Source organism: Mirounga leonina, unplaced genomic scaffold, assembly GCF_011800145.1.
Source record: "Mirounga leonina isolate KUSES-001 unplaced genomic scaffold, KU_Mleo_1.0 Mir_115, whole genome shotgun sequence".
Lineage (NCBI taxonomy): Eukaryota > Metazoa > Chordata > Mammalia > Carnivora > Phocidae > Mirounga > Mirounga leonina.
Genome location: NW_023270268.1, coordinates 96,505,650 through 96,523,427, shown reverse-complemented (window position 1 = coordinate 96,523,427; position 17,778 = coordinate 96,505,650). Strand labels below are relative to the sequence as shown.

At 46.3% G+C, this 17,778-nt stretch overlaps 1 protein-coding gene across 1 annotated transcript; it reads left to right on the top strand.

Annotated features, from left to right (window-relative positions):
- Nucleotides 1–1,320: 1,320 nt before the first annotated feature.
- TIGIT (T cell immunoreceptor with Ig and ITIM domains) lies at nt 1,321–12,966 on the top strand. Its single transcript, XM_034990402.1, has 4 exons — nt 1,321–1,426; nt 2,440–2,769; nt 4,777–4,883; nt 12,730–12,966. The coding sequence occupies exons 1-4, from the start codon at nt 1,363–1,365 to the stop codon at nt 12,964–12,966; spliced, it is 738 nt and encodes a 245-aa protein (XP_034846293.1). The 5' UTR covers nt 1,321–1,362.
- Nucleotides 12,967–17,778: the final 4,812 nt, after the last annotated feature.

Here is a 17,778-nt window from a genome sequence, read left to right as displayed (position 1 = left end):
GAGGGACAGGTTGAATTAAGGCAGAGAGAGGTCGATGAGGCGTAAGTTGTCTAAGAGGCTGGAGGTGGACTGTGGGGGGTGCACGGGTCATGATGTCCAGCTAGGAATGAGCAGAACCCAGGGAGGAGAAGAAACTGGTGTGAGATGGAGCATCCTGCAGGGGGGAGGGGGAGGCTAGGGGCCTGGACATTGTGGAAGCCTCAGGGTTCTTGTCTGGAATGGAGGGGCAGAACAGCAGGCTTTAGATGTTCCCTTGGTAGAGGAGCAGATTTTCGGGACGTACACCATGAAACATGCCCAGGGTAGCAGAGGCAAGCCCTAGAGGCAGGTGAAGAGAGACCTTCCACCTCGTTTCCCCAGAGTGTGGATTCACCAGAGAGCAAGCTTGGACCATCTGAAGGCAGGGTCCATGATTATTCACCCTTGTCTCCCCAGAGCCTGGTGCTGAGTCTGGTGTTTCGTAGGCCCTCAGGACTTTCAAATAAATGCAGGAACAGACAGAGGGCAGGAAGGAAGAAGGATGGGTCAACAGTAGGACTTGATCAGGAGCTAAGGACTCCAGACAAGCATCAACCAACCCCTTTCCAGGGTCAGGTAACTGGGGCTCACCCTTCTCTGCATTGCTGGTTTTCATGGGTGTCACCAGTCACAAGAAAATTCACTCCACTGGTCTCCTCTGATTCTACTGGGTTAGAGAAACTAAGCCAGGGTTCAACAAAGTCTCAGTCTGGATAAACAAGACTGAAGAAATCCGATTCAAGAAGAGGAACCTTGTTCAAAGGCAAGTTGCCCTGTTGTCCAAGACTTTTTGTCCTGCCTACATCTTGTCTCTGAAGTAACTGCCTCTTGTTCATGGTTCATTAGATTTCAAGCACAGGTCCTGGTCTGTAAGTGTGCAGATGTAGGTTTCTCTTATGGGTACACATTCCTCAGTTGGATAAAGCCAGGGGGAGCCCAGTGAACTCTATCAGTAACCAGTTCTTCAGAATCTTGGGCATTACACAGTTACACAGAGACCTTGAGCTCCTGAGACAAAGGCTGATACAAAACAGGCACATTAAGACAGAACTTAAAAACAGTAGATTGACTAATAGCAACCCAAAGACCAATGTGCTTCTAACCACATTTTTGTTTATTTTTTAGTATGTTTCCTTAATGGTCTCTCTTGTGGCTCACCCTCTGCAGTTTGTGTACTTGTTGAGAGCTTTTTTTTCTGTCCCTGCCATTGTTTTTGCTGAGCTCAGTTCTTCCAAGACCCTCTCTCCTCATAGGCTCGGTTTTGGCCTGCTATCTGCAGTCCGCCAGTTTTGGTGGCAGAAGAGGCCTAGGCTGCTTCCTGTGGGCCCCCCGTTGGGCAGAAGCATGCAGTGGTATCTCCTCCTGATCTGGGCCCAGGGCCTGGGGCAGGCTCCCCTCCCAGCCTCAGGTAAGGCCTGACAATCCAGCGTGGGACTGGAGGAAGAGGAGGAGGAAAGGGAGGCTGGGAGTGGAAGTGGGAGTGAGGGAAGGAAACGCATGGTTTTCAGAGTCTTGTATTCCCTCGTGTGAGAAAAGGCAGCCTCTGGGAAGGAGGTGCAGTTCTGTTTTGGCAGGTGAAGTCCTTGGAGTTGGGGTGCCTGACTGGCCAACCCAAGAAAAGAAATAGGGGGAAAGAAAAGGACCAGGAGGAGGGATGATCAGTTCCCTTGTAGAAGTTCAGTCCTGCTCCATCATTCTGTCTTCTGTCCTTGAGGAAACTTCTAGAAAGGCATTGTATGTTTTCTGTGGATCAAAAATGTCTTCTTCACAGACTCCAGAGAGTCTACCATTATAGATTGAATTTACTTTGGATCTGTTTTCTTCTGTATTAAGAACCATAGACAAATGTTTCTGAGGAAGCACACAGATGCTGAGAAACTAGTATAATTTATTTTTTATGTTGTTTTTTGAATCATTTGAAGGTGGAGCTGTGCCCACTGACCACAGTCAGTGCTAAGGGGGGTGGTTTTGTGTGGGAGAAACAGTTTCTCTTCAACCCTCCTTTCCTTTGGATTTTGTGGCTTTCCTGAAAGTTTTTCTAGGCAATCCCAAAGGGCAGTCAACCAAACAGCCAGGTTTCATTTCAAAGGATAATGTGCCCAGCACAGAACTGGCTGCCGGAAGCTCAAGTACAGCAGAAGTGGTAGGTGACAGGGCTTATATTCTAGGTAGGAAGAGAAAATAAGTACACGGAAATAATCAATGAGCTCGTCGTGAAGCTAGATTACAGCAGAATATCCTGAGTGGGTGACGTGCTCTGCCGTGTAACAATTATAGTCTCTGTGGGGAGTGACGGGATGGACAGGAGAGTCTGTCATTCCAGAAACCAACTGTGGCCTTAAAGCCCTTTGGGATTTTGGTGGGAAGTTTCAAGGATAGCTGTTGCCCCAGGACTCATGCATGCTTTCTCCTCTTCCCTAGGAGCTGTGTCAGGCAGGATAGTAACAATGGGGAACGTTTCTGCAGAGGAAGGTGGCTCTGTCACCTTGCAATGTCATCTCTCCTCCACCACTGCCAAAGTGACTCAGGTCAACTGGGAGCAGCAGGACCAACTTCTGGCCGTTCATCATGCTAACTTGGGGTGGCACATCTACCCAGCCTTCAGGGAGCGCGTGGCCCCAGGCCCCAACCTGGGCCTCACCTTGCAGTCGCTGACCAGGAATGACACAGGGGAATACTTCTGCACCTATGACACCTACCCTGATGGGATTTACAGAGGGACACTCTTTCTGGAGGTCCCACACAGCTCAGGTATGCCCTCTGGGGCAGGGTGGCTGATGAACTTCATCCTCCAGAATAGGAAATGTGTTCCTGCCAAACACTCTGCCAGAGCAGGGTCCCTCAACCTCGGCTCACATTCAAATCACCAGGGAGCTTTAATGAACTGATGCTGGTACCCCTTTGCAGACCAGCTTGATCAGAATCTCCAGAGGCAAAGCTGGGAGGTAATAGGTTCTAAGAGCCTGGTGATTCAAATGTGCAGCCAGAATTGAGAACCACTGTTTTGGGTAAGAAGTGCATCTTATGTGCGTTTGTTGGGAAGAATAGTCATTAAGGTCATTTGGGAAGGGTTCTCGTTTATTAGTTTAGCATCAATCATGCAAATTTGAATTAGCTTCTAAGTTTTATAAAGGATTAAAACACAGTGTGTGCTAAGTGAAAATGTACAGCAATTTGCATTTGTTTGGTACTTCATAGTTTCCAGAATGCTCTCACATTCATTATCCACCTGAACACTTAAAGCGGTTCCCTGGAAAGTGGGAAAAGATGAATGCGTCTGAGAGACAGTAGAGCAGGGTGCTTATGAGCTCAGGCTCTGACACCAGCCAGCCTGGGTCCCAAATCCTGGTGCTGCTGTTGACTTCAGACAGGATCACTTAGCTTCTCTGTGTATCACTTCTCTCATCTGTGAAACGAAAATAGATGTAACCTTACGAGGTGCTACCATAGGATTGAATTCCTTACTGCAAGAAAATGCCCTTAAACAGGGCCTGGGACTAAGGAAGTGTTAGCTATGAATGCCAGCCCCTCCCACGTAACTATCTGATGGGGGTGGAGGCTGAGAAGATACAAGACCACTGGGAAGTTTCTTTTCAAATGGTACTTCTTGGCTGGCTGGGACATAGGTCAATGCCGCACGCGGTTAGGAGCCCGTATCCTTTCTGGTTCTATGGACAGCCCACCGCAGCCCTTCTGCCCCGTGAAGCTGTGTTCTCCATGACCACTTTGCTCCCCATCTGCCCTCTTTCCCCACCTGCGGCCAAAACAAGAGGCTGAGTCTGCCAGGCAGAAGGAACTCATTCTGGGAGCTTGGGCTCCCTCCCCCTGGTATCCCGTGGGTACTGTGAGCACTACCTTGCCCCAAGTGACTGCATTTTTAGCCACCTTTCCCACAGTGTAAACCCTTAGTTAGAGGGAAGAGGGCCCAGCCTCTGTTATCCCCTTCTTTCAAGACTTCCCTGGACACCTGGGATCTGCCTGAGCTCCTGGAAAGGAGGCAGGGATGGGACGCAGCAGCCTGGAAACCCTTCCACCTGCGGCTTGGCTCACATCTGGGCACCTGTCCTGTTTCTCTCACGCTCTCCTTGCATCAACTATCCCACTTCTCTTCATAACTCCCTTTCGGCTTCTCCTCCTTACATTTTACATCTTAATAGAAGTTCATTTTCTCATGCTTTTCTTCATATCATGAACATTTATTAAGCACCTGCTATGTGCCAGGTGCTGAGAAAAAGTAAAGGATAAAGCTCTAGAACCTCACTCCCCTGCCAGAATCTCCCAGCTGGAATAATGTGATAGGCTTACGGTGAAAGGTTATATGCTTTTTGCCCTCTTTTTAGTACTTTAATATTAATTTTATTTTAATTTTTAATTAAACTTTTTCCTGGTATGATTATAAATATGAAACTTAATAAAAGAAAATGTTCACTCTCTGGGTTTTTTTTTTTTCCCTCTGGATGTCATTGTTTCATTTCATGATTATTATAGAAAGCGGTTTTATCGACTAGAGGAAGGGAGTGTTAACAGTGGTCTGCTCTGGGGTCAAATGTGTGAAGTGCTCGAGAGGTCAGCCGTTGATTTCACGACGGGCCAAGCAGCTGCTCTGCTGGCCAAAGAGCCGGGCTTAACGACCCCAGAACTTTGAGAAAGGCCTGGCCAGCCCCCACCTCTGGGCCCTGACACAGAGGCTTCGCTGTGTGATGGTTGCCTTTTGCTTCTGGCTTTCACCCCCTCATCTTCATTTTTTCATCCCTCCAGTGGCTGAGCACAGCGCTGCGTTCCAGATCCCACTGCTGGGAGCCGTGGCCACAGTGCTGGCAGTCATCTGTGTGGCAGCCATCATGGTGGTCACCCTGACCAGAAAGGTAATGACCCTGGCTGCACAGCTCAGTCATGGGCAACCCCCCCGCCGTGCCATCCTTTCACGTCCCCCCCCACCCCATGCCATCCTTTCACGTCCCCCCCATGCCATCCTTTCACGTCCCCCCCACCCCGTGCCATCCTTTCACGTCCCCCCCCACCCCGTGCCATCCTTTCATGTCCCTGTCCTATCCAGAGAAAGACCAAGATGTGGTCTCGCCCTCTGTTCTTCATGCTTGTCGATGGTCCTTGCTCTGCCTTTCGGTCAAGTTGTTTACGCTCCTCTTCTGTCCCCTTTCTGGGCTGGGAACCCCACCCAGAAAGCCTGGACCTGTGTGCTTCCCATCTTGCTGTCACCTACAGTTCCCAGCTCCTGCCTGCCCCCGAAGCCACTCCCTGGAGAGTTTGATTTATCTATTGTGAGTTTGATGCATCTGGGGCATCCACTCTGTGCTAGGGAGTTGTGCATGTGAGCTTATTTGATTTTAATAACCTTTCTGTATTGCTGGGCTACCCAGCACTTCCGTAGGATGAGAAATAAACACTCCCCAAATTTAGGACTAAAAGGTACATGGCAAGATCAGTAGGCTGTAAATCCTCTGTCCCTCTGGCTTAAGAGATCACGCAGCTGAAAGCGTGCTAGATGGGCAAGTGGATGATGTAGTTTCTAAGGTCAGCACTGAGTGTGATTACAGGGAAGACATTGAATCTCCCTGGCCTCCACTTCCCCAGATAGAAAGCGGGGATGCCAGTGATTCTGCTTGCTCTCTATCACAGAGTTGCGACGAACAGGCGGCACATCGCATGTGAAAGCTTTGTAAACAATGAAAAAAATATTAACGTGCTTGTGCTGTTAAATGGTAGCTACTGATTAGCGAAAGAATTTCCACCACTTGTTTTGTCTGCCCTTTTGGACTTTTTAAGACATCCCGGGTCACTTTAATTCGTCACCAAACATTTTGGTGAAGGCAAGATTGGGATTGCCAATGTTATTTTCCACCTCAGACTAGACCCTCCTCCCTAGTTCCCGATTCACTTTCCCCCCAACTCACATTCCGCTCAATTAACAACCCAACTCTTCATCCCTGACTTTGCTTCCTCTGGACCGTGTACATGCTGCTGTTATCACTGAAATAAGTGGGTTTGTAGCCACCACCTTATTTTCTTCATATTTGTTCTGCCTGTTTTTTCCCTATTCTTTCTTGCTGTCTTTTGAATTAAGTACTTATTATTATAAAAAAGATCTCTTTGGTAATGAGGCATTTTTGGCTATTCTTATAGTGGTTACACTGGAGATTACAAAATAGACCCCTGACTTATTAAAGTCTAGTATAAATTAGTGCTTTTATCATTTCTTGGATTATGCAAGAATCTTAGGACACATTAACTTTTTTTACCTTCCTTCCCAACTTATTGCTATTATCCCCATGTATTTTAGTTTTAAATTTCTTTTAAACCCTGAAAGAAATTAGTATTGAGAGTCAGTATTCACTTAGATTTATCCTTTCTGTTGCTCTCCACTTCTTCCTGCATTTCCTATCTTGTAAGTAGGATCACTTTCCTTCTGTCTGAAGAATATTATTTAGTATTTCCTTTTGTGCAGGTGATGAATTATCCTGGTTTTTGTTTGTTTGAAAATATCTTTATTTTTCCTTAACTTGAAAGTGATGTATCTGTTTTGCTGGGTCTACACTTCTATGTTGGCAAGTGTTTTCTTTCAGCACATGGAGAACATTTTTCCATCGTCTCTGGCTTCTTATATTTCTGTTGAGAAATTATGTGAATCTTATTTTTGCTCCTTTGCAGATATGGCTTTTTCTTATGGTTCTTTAAAAATTTTCTTTCTCTTTGATTTTCAGCAACTGCACAGTAATATAATTAGATATGGCAGGGAACGCATAGTGCTCTCAAGGTGGGTAGGTTAAGGACAGTTTAAAAGAGACATTTACAAAGAACTGGGCAATACATAAGGAAACCTTTAGGGGATGTGTAGCAGCGTGTTGGTGTCACCCCTCATCTTTAGGGGAAAGGAGAGGGGGATTACTAGAACCTGGAAAGAGAGAGATTTGTGCAGGGGACCACCTTGAGAAGAACTGTAATCTCTGAGGGAAGGCTACAGCCAGTCCAAGGCCACCGCTGGCAGAGAGAATGTACTCTTCTTCCCTCCATTCCCCTCCTGTTGCTCTGCATTGGCCAAACTCAAACTCAAGCCCGAGGGCAAGGGAGCCCCCTGATGTAGTACCTATAGTTCAGTCTCCCCAGGAAACAATTGGATGGAAGGAAACAGAAGGCTGGATGGAGAGTGCAGTTGAGGGGTGAACAGAGATGGTATCCACCCCAGTGCTGCTCACAGACCCGGAAACTGGGCAAGAGATCTTGACTTTGCAGGGGGTGCTGGCCTCAGCCTTCTCTCATGTATTCTTGATCTCTTGATTGTGTCTATAAGTAATGCCCCTGTTGGCTGTCCATCTATATTTCTTTTTGGAACACTGCTTTATTAGCCATCTTCATATCCCTGTGGGTCAGGCTTCTCTGGCTGCCATTGCAGTAATTACATCCACTTTGTTTCTTAAGCTCCGCCATCTGCCCCTACATTATTTTGGGGTCTCCTCATCTGTGTTGCTACCAGGGATCCAGTTCTATAAAAGCATTCAGCCCCAGCATGCAGAGGAGAGATGCCACTAAGCCTCCTAATGATGCTGGTGCTCTCTTCACTAGCACATTCCTTTCCACCTTTGTGAAAGAGTGTCCTCTGGATCTTTCCTAGAACTATAATCAGCTATAGGATTTTCAAAATTATGTAGTACAGGGATTGGCCAAGTTTCTCTGTAAAGGACCAGGTAGTAAATCTTTGAGGCTTTGTGGGCTATGCGGTCTCTGTTGCAACAATTCAACTCTGCCACTGTAGTATGAAAGCACCAGAGACAAGATGCAAATGGACGAGTATGGCTGTGTTCCAACACACTTTTATTTATAAACACTGAAATTTGAATTTCATATAATTTTCATGTGTCATGAAATATTATTCTTCTTTTGAATTTGTTTTCAACCACTTAAAAATATAAAAATCATTTTTAGCTCCCGGGCAGTACAAAAATCTGTGGTGGGCCAGATTTGAGCCATGGGCCTTAGTTTGCCAGTCCCTGATTTAGTAGGTTATATTGGGGAAAACTCTGTTTTTTTCCTCTTCTCTACTCTTAACACTGCACAGAACACTTCTAAACACCAGATGGGTGGGTTTATTCCCACACTGACCAATTCTTCTACACCATCTGGGTGTCCTACAATCAATTCAGTTCTGACACTATCTGCTTGGAATTAACATCAGAACCCACAAATTAAGGGCTCAGTCCTACAAGACTGCCCTCCCTTCAGACACCAGCTGCAAGTCCCAGATTATCACCTGTACTTCTGACTAACCAGCTATACACTGAAGTTCCTACAACCCCCTCCTTGGACTTGATAAGTTGCTGACAGCTCACAGAACTCAGAGGAACACTTACTTACATTTACTGGCTCATTACATAATACAGAAGATGGTAAAGGATACAGATGAATAGCCAGATGAAGGAGATATGCAGGATGAGGTCAAGAAGTGTCTCAAGCACAGGGCTTCTGGTCCCTGGAGAGTTGGGGTGTGTTACTCTCCTGGCATATGGATGTTTTCAGCAATCTGGAAGCTCTTTGGACCCAATACTTGCGGGATGTTTCTGGAGACTTCATCATGTAAGCATGATTGATTATGAACTCATTTTCCAGCCCCTCTCCTCTCTCCAGAGAATGGGGGTGGGGTGAGGCTGAAAGTTCCAAGTTTCGAATCATGGCTTGGTCTTTCTGGTCACCAGCCTCCATCCAGGAGCCCACCCACATTACCTCACTGGAACAAAAGACTCCTATCACCAGGAGATTCCAAGAGATTTAGGAGCCCTGGGTAAGACATTCCCATCATTCAGAAAATTATAAGGGTTTAAGGAGCATTGTGTCAGGAACCAGGGTTAAAGACCAAACATTAATAGAAACAGAGGACAGAGACCAATATATATATATATATATGTTCCTTATGATTTCACATACAACCATTATAGCAGCCCCACTTTTCTGAGCATTTTGGTTTTTTCTTGCATAATTTGCCAAAGCAGTGTTAGCATCTCTCTCGACAGCAGTGTATCAGCCTTCTCTTCTGGGGCCCCAGTGAGGGTGTTCCATGGTAAGTCACGAGATGGGTCCCCATATTGACAAGTTACCCCTTGTCCAGTCTCATATTCTACTTGCCCGGCCCAGACTATCACTCTCAGGATTCACTCCCAGACACGTTCTCCCATTGTTGCCAGGACGTGTTAACCATGTCCTTTAGGCACAATCTCTCTCCTCCCTCAGCATTCCCTCAGCTAGTGCAGGCTGTGGTCTTGCCCTAAATATGGGGCTGATGGCTTATAGGGGAGGTGGAGACAGGTCTGAACAGGGCCCTAACTTCCATCAAGGGGAAGTGGGCCATTTTTGCCACTCCAGATGATATGAGAGAAACAGGTGGCTCTCCAGTGCGTATAGCCAGGGAGCCTCCTCCCGGGTCATAGAGATCCCTCCTTTTCTAGACACAGGAGACTAGCCCAAGCTTAGAATCCAGCCTGTTTGGAAGTTCTCTCTCTCTTACAGTTAGGTCCTGTGCCTGGTCTTCGGTGCTGGAGATGGGTGTTTCTTGAAATGCTGCCAAGTGCTGATAGATCTGAGCCTGTCATGTTTTCTCCTCAGTGCATCGGGCAGGGGGTGGGGGGGTGGGGGGCAGGGATTGAGTAAAAGCTACTCAATACCACAGTTCTAATAATTACTCTTTTCCCATACTTCTCAAATGTCAGAGATGTGGCACCAGCTCAGAATCCCCTTCCATCTGTGTCCCAACCCATCTCACAACCAGTGGTGGGGTTCGTATTCCCATCCAGCTGGGGAGGGATTCCTCTCCACAATCCCATCCTGTGTCTGTTTCTAGGGCCACTGCCAGGAGCAACTGTGTTAGATCAGGTCCCCAGAAATAGAGCCTGACATGTGAATTCTGGTGAGAGTAGTTTATTGGGATGGACTCTCAGGTGAAGCGTAGTGAGGGAAGCAGGATAGGGCTGATGGAAGAAAGCTCAGCTTGATGTGGTCTCAGCTGGAGACTTGGCAGCAGTAAGAATTGTATGCAGTTCGTTGTACCTTGAGGCAGGGAGCTGGGTTTTTGAACACTCACCTCAGTCATCACTGACCACTGGCTGCTCACCAGAGAGGGCCCAAGAGCAATTCTCTGGGGGAGGGGCAGCTGTGAGCCACCCACAGCCCATAGTCCCAGCGTCTGGGGAATGGGAGCACTGGTCAGGTAGGGAGGATCTGAGCAGGGTACTGACAGCATTCCCCACAGACTTGGAGAGCCTGTTGATTGCATTACTTAGGAGCATGGACTTGGGAATCAGACAGACCTAGCTTTGGATCCTGGCTCTACCACTTGAGTTGCTGTGGTAGGATCTGTAAAATGCGAATAATTATGATGCTGCATTCACAGGGTTGTGGGGAAACTCAACTCAAATAATTCATGTGAGGCACTTGGCATTTTTCCTGGCATGTAGTAATAAGTATTGGTTATGAAGTTCTTGTAATTATCATAAATTTTATTTACTGAAGCACTTCATAATACTTGGTACTCAAAACTGTTGATACTGCATGGATTGATTACAACTAAATGAATGGATATTGTTTGTTAAGCAGTTCCCCTGGGGGACCTTCTGTGAGGGAAAGGAGAGATGGGTGTGTCCAGCTCCATGTCAATGACAGCCAACTGTCCTTCCCCCTCATATTCTCCCAGGGGGCAACGTTTGTCCTCCTAGGGCCCAGCTGCAATCTCTGTAGCTCCTTTAGGACAACATCAGCCCCAGGCTTGGGTTTTATACTGACAATCACAGAGTCCCCTATGCGGGATGAAATGAAAATCGAACAGCTGAGAGACCCATCTCAGACATGTTTACATTTCCCAGAACACCTTGGAAGCCAAAATGGTTTTAAGATCCCAGGGCAAGGGTGGCCCATCTAAGAATGGAAGCAAGAAAATACCAGCACCAAAGGTCACAATCAGTTCTTTGAGAAGGAATTGGATATTTATATAGTTTAAATGGATTGGGTCACATCAAGGGATGTAGTACTTTTTTTAAGTCCAGCATCAGCATGATCCATGAGGACCATGCTTTTCCTTCATACCTATGGGAAGGGAGCAGCCGTTGCTATTGAAAAGGAATGAACAAAACAGTGAGTGGGGACAGACCACCTGACTCCTGTGTGTGTGCTTTTGAGACCATGGCCTCTCTCTGGGCCCAGTTCCTCAGCCTGCAGGGTGGCGCCAGCCCTAAGTTTTGATATTTGTTCATGATGTACATCCATGCAGCCCACCCACCCGTCCTGTTAGCCTATATTCGTGCACTGCTGAGCTGGACACTAGCCAGTGATGATGCTGTTTCCTAACCCAGGAAGCCACAGAGGGTGGGAAGAATGAGATTTGGTTTGTGTTTGTTGTGATTCTCCAGGCCTGTGTGTGGCTTTTTGGGATTCTGTCCTCCGGACCTATGGTGGGGGTAAGTGACATGTTTAGAGCAGTCTCCAGTAAGACCGAGAGGGTGTCACCTTTGCATTGGGTGTCATTTGGCATTTCTTTGGCCATCCTGCTTGTGCCTATAGGTCTTTGATTTCCTTGGCTTAGCACAACCTTCACCTGCGGTGCTCTCCTAGGGGGGTAATGGCTGACTCCATACCCTTTATTTTCCCAAACAGATTTTGCTATCTGTCCTATTTTCCCATAAGAGCAATCACAGATATCTGACCATGCGTCCCTACTTGGGTTTGGAAAATTCCTGTTCTTTGAGGTATGGGGCTGAGGAAGAATGTGTGCATGTGCATGTGTGTGTGTGTGAACACATGTGTGAGTACACACACATTTCAGTCCTAAGACATATACTGTATGTCTCTTTTGGGCTGTGAGGTTATAAAGAGGAACACAGCAGAGATCCTTCCCTCAGGGAGCTCATAGTTTGGGGCCTGAAGAGGAGAGAGGGGTAATATTAAGTTCTGGACAGCGTTGAATGTTACAACAGAGAACGTCCAGGAACATATTCTAGGATCCAGGGAGAATGTCGCTCTCCCAGAAGGGTCAGAGAAGGCTTCTTGGACAATGTGCTATGCAGCTGAGTCTGGAGGAAAGAGGAAAGAACTTTTTGGGGAACTACAAGGAATGGACAGTGCGAGTAACACATACAGAATAGGGGAGGCGGGAAACAGTGCATGGCATTCAGGAACCTGTAAGATGAGAGGCAGTCTGGCTGAGGAGAAAGAGCCTGGCCTGGCCCCATGTCAGAACTGGGTCCAGGGCAAGTGGCTCCACCTGTCGGTGCCTATTAGCTCATTCAAAAGTGGAAACTTCAATACGGTTGTTGCTGAGATTACATAAAGGAGCTAGCCAGTGCGTGCTCACAGCAGCTTCACAGTAAATGGTATCTCTCTGGCACCCAGGCCCTATACCAGAAGTTGGGGTGCTGGGTGGAGAAGCACTGCAGGGAATGCAGCTGGAAAGGTGAGTGTGACCAAATCGCTCCACATGCAAGTGTAGGTTCACTGGGGTGCTTAGTCCTGAAATCTAGCTGTGATGAGGTTGAGCAATTAAGGGTTAGGGAACTGGTGTTGGTAAGAACCCAACCTTGTGTGCATGTGTGTGTGTGTGTGTGTGTGTGTGTGTAAGAAAGGAAGAGAGAGAGAGATCATTGTAACCATGTATATTGTTGGGGAGTAACTTCTGAATAACATCCCCACATCCTCACTTAGTAGTTTGTTTGTTTTTAGAAGAAATCTTGCAGAGTCCATTGTGCGGAAAGTGGCCTCAGGACGCTGGCACGCGAACAGGAGGAATGCAACGCCCGAGCTCTGTCATCAGCTGGAAGTGGCGGGCAGGCAGAGACGGCGCCCGTGGGCTTCTACACAGAGCAGTGGGGAGAGGACTATGCCGAGCCACATGACTACTTCAATGTCCTGAGCTACAGGAGCCTTGGAAGCTTCAGCTTCCCGGCCGAGATGGGTTAGCTGCCCAAGGCATCATCTGGGAGAGGCACTCCTGTGTCTGCGGTTACAGGTGGATGTGTAAGGCTCTGCGGTCTTTGTCACCGCCGTGTGTGCATGCGTGTGTATGTTCAGTTGAGTGAATAAGGGTCATTATCTTCGCCGTATTTCCTCTGCCTCTCCCCTTCCCTTCCATTGTGGCAGACCCAGAGGGAGCAGCTTGTTTCTTGATTCTGAATGCACAGTTAGAAAAAAATGAATCTAGCATTTGAGCAGACCCTGGGGCTCCGAGAAATGCCTTCCCCTTCGTAGCACTGGGCGGGGCTTTGGTGGTCTGGGCACGGGCAGAGTTTTGTGGATGATGATGATGATGATGACGACGATGATGATGATGGTATGGCTCATCTCATTTCTCACGGTCATTTTCATCAACATTCACACGTTCAAGGCATTTTATGAACAAGGCATGGTACCGGCTTCCACGGGGGAGATTTGAGCATGGCTAAATCGTGCTTTCGGATCTGAGCCCTTTTAGACCTTACACTTAAGTGGGGTAATGACATTTCCATTAAAGGTAGTAAGAAGACAGGGATACGAGACCTAGGCCTTTGGGAAGAGATGCTGGTGCAGGCTGAGGGAGTCAGGATAGGCTTGTCTGGGGTGAAGTGGCCTGGGAGGACGGAGGGAGCAGGGATTTTGTCTAGGGAGGACCGGGAAACTAACCAAAACTGCTGAAATTCCCACATGGAAGATCCTGGCACCAAGGGAGCCGGCAGGCCTTCGGATTTTATTCCTCGGGCAGATAATTCAATTCTCCTTCTGTTGGGTGTGCTTGGAGTCCAGGGATGGCTGGCTGCAGGGGACCCGAGGCCTTCCAGATGCCTGCTGGGGACGTGCGCGGGAGTGTGGCATCTGCTGTGGGAGCTGCATCCTAGCCCCTGGCCAGGACCCACCTTTTCTCTATCAATCCATCATTGAGCCCGTGAGGAAAGAATCTGTGTCCCACCAAAAGGAACACCTGGATTTTAAAATAGGGACTTTTAAAAGTGGGGGTGGGAGGCGGGGAAGAGGGTGATCAAGTGTTTAAAGATGAATGCCCTCTCCTTAGCTGCTCTGAACCCTTAAATCCATCCCCTGAGCTCTTCGTGCTGGGGTTTGGGTGGCATCTAAGCGCTGGTTTCCATTTAACTGGCATTCAGGTCTTTATCCCACCACCACCTCTCCTATAGGAGTGAGGAGGGAGGCTGGGCTCACAGGTGACAGGTTTTCTTTTCCGGGCAGAGGAACTGAGTGAGAATGTGAAGGAAGGCTGTCGTTTGCCAATGGCTGGAATCAAGCACTGCTCTGCTCCCTAAGAATTAGGCAGGCTGAGCAAGAAGACATTTCAACTCCTACTCCTTGGATTTTTATTTTTATTTTTCTCACTTCTCTACCAAATAGGTATGTGGTTAGGAGCGATGAGCTGAAATCTGTCCCAAGAGCTAAGTCCTTTGGAAGACAGATGGACGCGTGTAAAGTGCTGTTAGGGACCACAGCAGTTCACCACACTCTTCTTGCAGAACTAGTGCAAACTGCTTGCGAGTAGAATACAATTCATGGATTGGAGATGAACTAAAATGTAATGACAAAAAGGGAGTGGCAGTTTGATTGGGAGGAGATGTCTATTGGGTCAAGGCTAGACTGAGAGTTACAGTGTTATTTAACATGATTATAGTAACTGGAAATATCTACAAATACCATTTGGATGGTGATAAAAGTACAAAAGGACCCACAGATGTGATAAATGGGTCAGGTTACTAAAATGAGATTGAATTAGACAGAAAATAAATTTTAAAGTGGAATTCACCAAACTGGCTTTTCCATGGAAAACCAGAAGAGACAGTCCCCTAAAAGCCAGGTTCCTGGAGACATGTCCTGTCCAGCCATTCTCCATGGGTAGCCGTCTAGTGTGTGAGATGTGGTTAGTCTGAACTAAGATGTAGGGTGCTACACGTGTAACATACACTGCAGATTTTGAAGGTTTATTGTGAATAATAAGAACATAAACTATCACGTTAGTAATTTAAAAATATCAATTACATGTTGAAATGATGTTATTTGGGATATATTGGGTTCAATAAAATGTTATTAAAATTAATTTCTTTTTACTTTCTTAATATGGCTACTGGAAAAAATCTAAAATTGTGTATGTGGCTCCCATTACATTTTTCTTGGACCATGCATCATTAGACCCTAAACCCAAGCCAAGCTGGCACCGGGGGCAGGGGGGTGTCTATCTCTGACTGGTGGTCTTTCTCTTTTTCTCTGATTCAAAATAGGGTTTGAGAAGGCTTTTCTCTCTTACTGTGTCTTTTGAAAAACACATAGGAAAGGATTACAGGGGAGATGGAGGTGGGAGATTATTAAGTGCACACAGGGAGTGATCCTAAACTCTCTTGGATCCCCTCTTGGATTTCATGATAGGAGAAGGGGAGAATAAATGAATTAATGAATGAGAGCTTGGAGAGGAATAAATGTACTGATTCCCCACCCTCTATTGCTCCACATTCTAAGCCTGAGCATATAGAGTCTGATCTATAATCCAGAGAATTACCCTGAACAAATATGAGAAATTTTGAGTCATGGAGCTTTGAGAAAGATGATCTTCATGAGTAGACAGGGTTTTCCTGTGCAGTTTTATTTCACGACTTGTTCCTTCTCACCTGCGAGCCCTTGGAGATGCATCATCACGCATTCAGGTTCATACAGATTCCCTCAGTGCTGAGCTGGACAGGCAGGGTGGCTATGCGTGCTGCATACACATGGCAGCATTCTGGTGGGCACACTGTACCCACAGAGAGGAGGGACTCAGCAGCATGACTGTGGCTGCCAGCTGTGGGGTGTGAGTTTTGTTCCATCTTCTGGTTCTTCCCAGTCCTGCTTCATGGCCCTAACTAGTAAACGTCTACATCCACTCCAAGGTACACCTGCCAAGAGGCCCAGAGGAGTCTAATGTGTACAAGAGCCTGGACTTTCAGGAAAGCAGAATTAGGTACTTTGATGTTTGATGGATTTTTTTTTTTTTTTTTGCAGAAGGTAGAGTCTAGGACAAAACTATCCAGTAGAACTTTCTGTGATGATAGAAATGTTTTGTATTTGTGCTATTCAATATGGCAGCCACTAGTCACATGTGGCTATTGAGCATTTGAAATGAGGCTACTGTGACTAAGGAACTGAATTTTAAATTTCATTTCAATTAACTTAAATGTAAATAATGACATGACAATTATTAGACAATTATTCCCTTGCATATGGAGAAAACACAGAAGAAGAGGTATGTTTACAAGCCACTGGATGGGTCTACAGATGCTGTGCATTTGTAAGGGCTACCACCAGGAATAAACGTGGAAGTCCTCTTCTATTTTCCCGTGTCTTTCCTTTTTTTTTTTTTTTTCTTTTTTTCCTGTGTTCTTCCTTTGATCAAAACAAAGCATGAGGCCAAAAGCAGGCTGTGAATTTGTTTATTTCAGAGTCTTCCCAAAAGGTATCTGAGGTAGCTAAAGGATCCAGTTCATGTAAACAAGGTCATGGTTGTCAAAAGGTTTGCAACTTGTAGGTGTTATGCAAGAGGATTTGCCCTGGACTACAGTCATTCTGACTCCATGTGAAGAATACTTCCTCTGGTGCTAAAAGTCTAATTGATTTTGCAGAGATCAAAAGAGAAGTAGCTAGGATGTGTTGTGGACGGAGAGGATACTTGGTTAAGTGCTAAGTGCTGCTATTTATTTTTATGACATTGGATAAGTCACTTAACCTCCTGATCCTCATTATAGATGTTTCCTCATTTGTAAAATGGTTATAATAATATCTACTTCTTAAGGTTCTTGGGAAGATGGAGAAAATGTGGTTGAGTCTTTGTAAGCTCTAACATGTAGAATTAATGTTCTCATTATTGTGCCTGGCGCTGCTGCTGATGCCACAGAGGTCCCCGAGGGGGCATCAAACCTTGTTGGGAGCAGCCCGGGCATCTGGAATTACCAAACTCTTAAAAACTGGGATGGAAGGAATGCTAAGAGTTGCAGATGTATCCCTGGGGTCTGCAAGTTCTCTGTATTTTAAACTTCTGTGTTTTAAGTGAGGTAAACTTTTAAGCAGTCAAACATATCCTAGATATTGATGACTTTTTTAAACAGGGTATTGTCATGGCCTTCAGTCTTCATATTTGTGTTTATAATTAAGTTGATCTGAAGACACGGAAGTTTAACTCATAGATGATTCATTTGCTCCAGGTGGGTGGAATAGTGGAAGATCTTGCGGTAGTTGAAATAGTAGGAAAGTGGTAGGAGAGGAGAGTTGTCTTCACTTTGCACACTCTAGGGATGGTGTCCTCAGAACATAGGCCAAAGCAGGCAGTCCTCCTTACTTTGTGAGCAGCAAAGCATCATCCGACATATAAAATTGTTATTTTAAATTATTAAAATAAATAATCCATCAAGATGCTGTTCAGCTTCACAAAAATCAAACACAGGCAAATCGTGCATCGTGAAATGTTTGCTTTTTCTTTATTTTCTTCTACTTCCTAGAGTATTAGGAGAACTTAGGGGTTTAGTAACTGAGTTGCAAGAAGTCAATATTTAAATTCATAGAGGTCACCTTTCAGCCCAGAGTTGTCCTTAAGACTCTCCCCATCCCAGGCCCCTGCCTAGGCATCTGTGTTCCTCACCCTGGTGGGAATGTCCATCCACACTCACCTCCTCCAACCCAAGGCCTGCAAGTCCTTGGGAGTCCCCAAACTCAACTGCTTATTCCTTGGACCCTTCTCTCATGTACCCTGCCTGTATATCTTTCTGTTAGTTT

Excerpts from the sequence above, each read along its gene's own strand:
- TIGIT (XM_034990402.1), top strand. The coding sequence starts at position 1,363 with ATGCAGTGGTATCTCCTCCTGATCTGGGCCCAGGGCCTGGGGCAGGCT. Across the intron at positions 1,427-2,439 it reads GGCTCCCCTCCCAGCCTCAG|GAGCTGTGTCAGGCAGGATA; the intron begins GTAAGGCCTGAC and ends CCTCTTCCCTAG. Across the intron at positions 4,884-12,729 it reads TGGTCACCCTGACCAGAAAG|AAGAAATCTTGCAGAGTCCA; the intron begins GTAATGACCCTG and ends GTTTGTTTTTAG.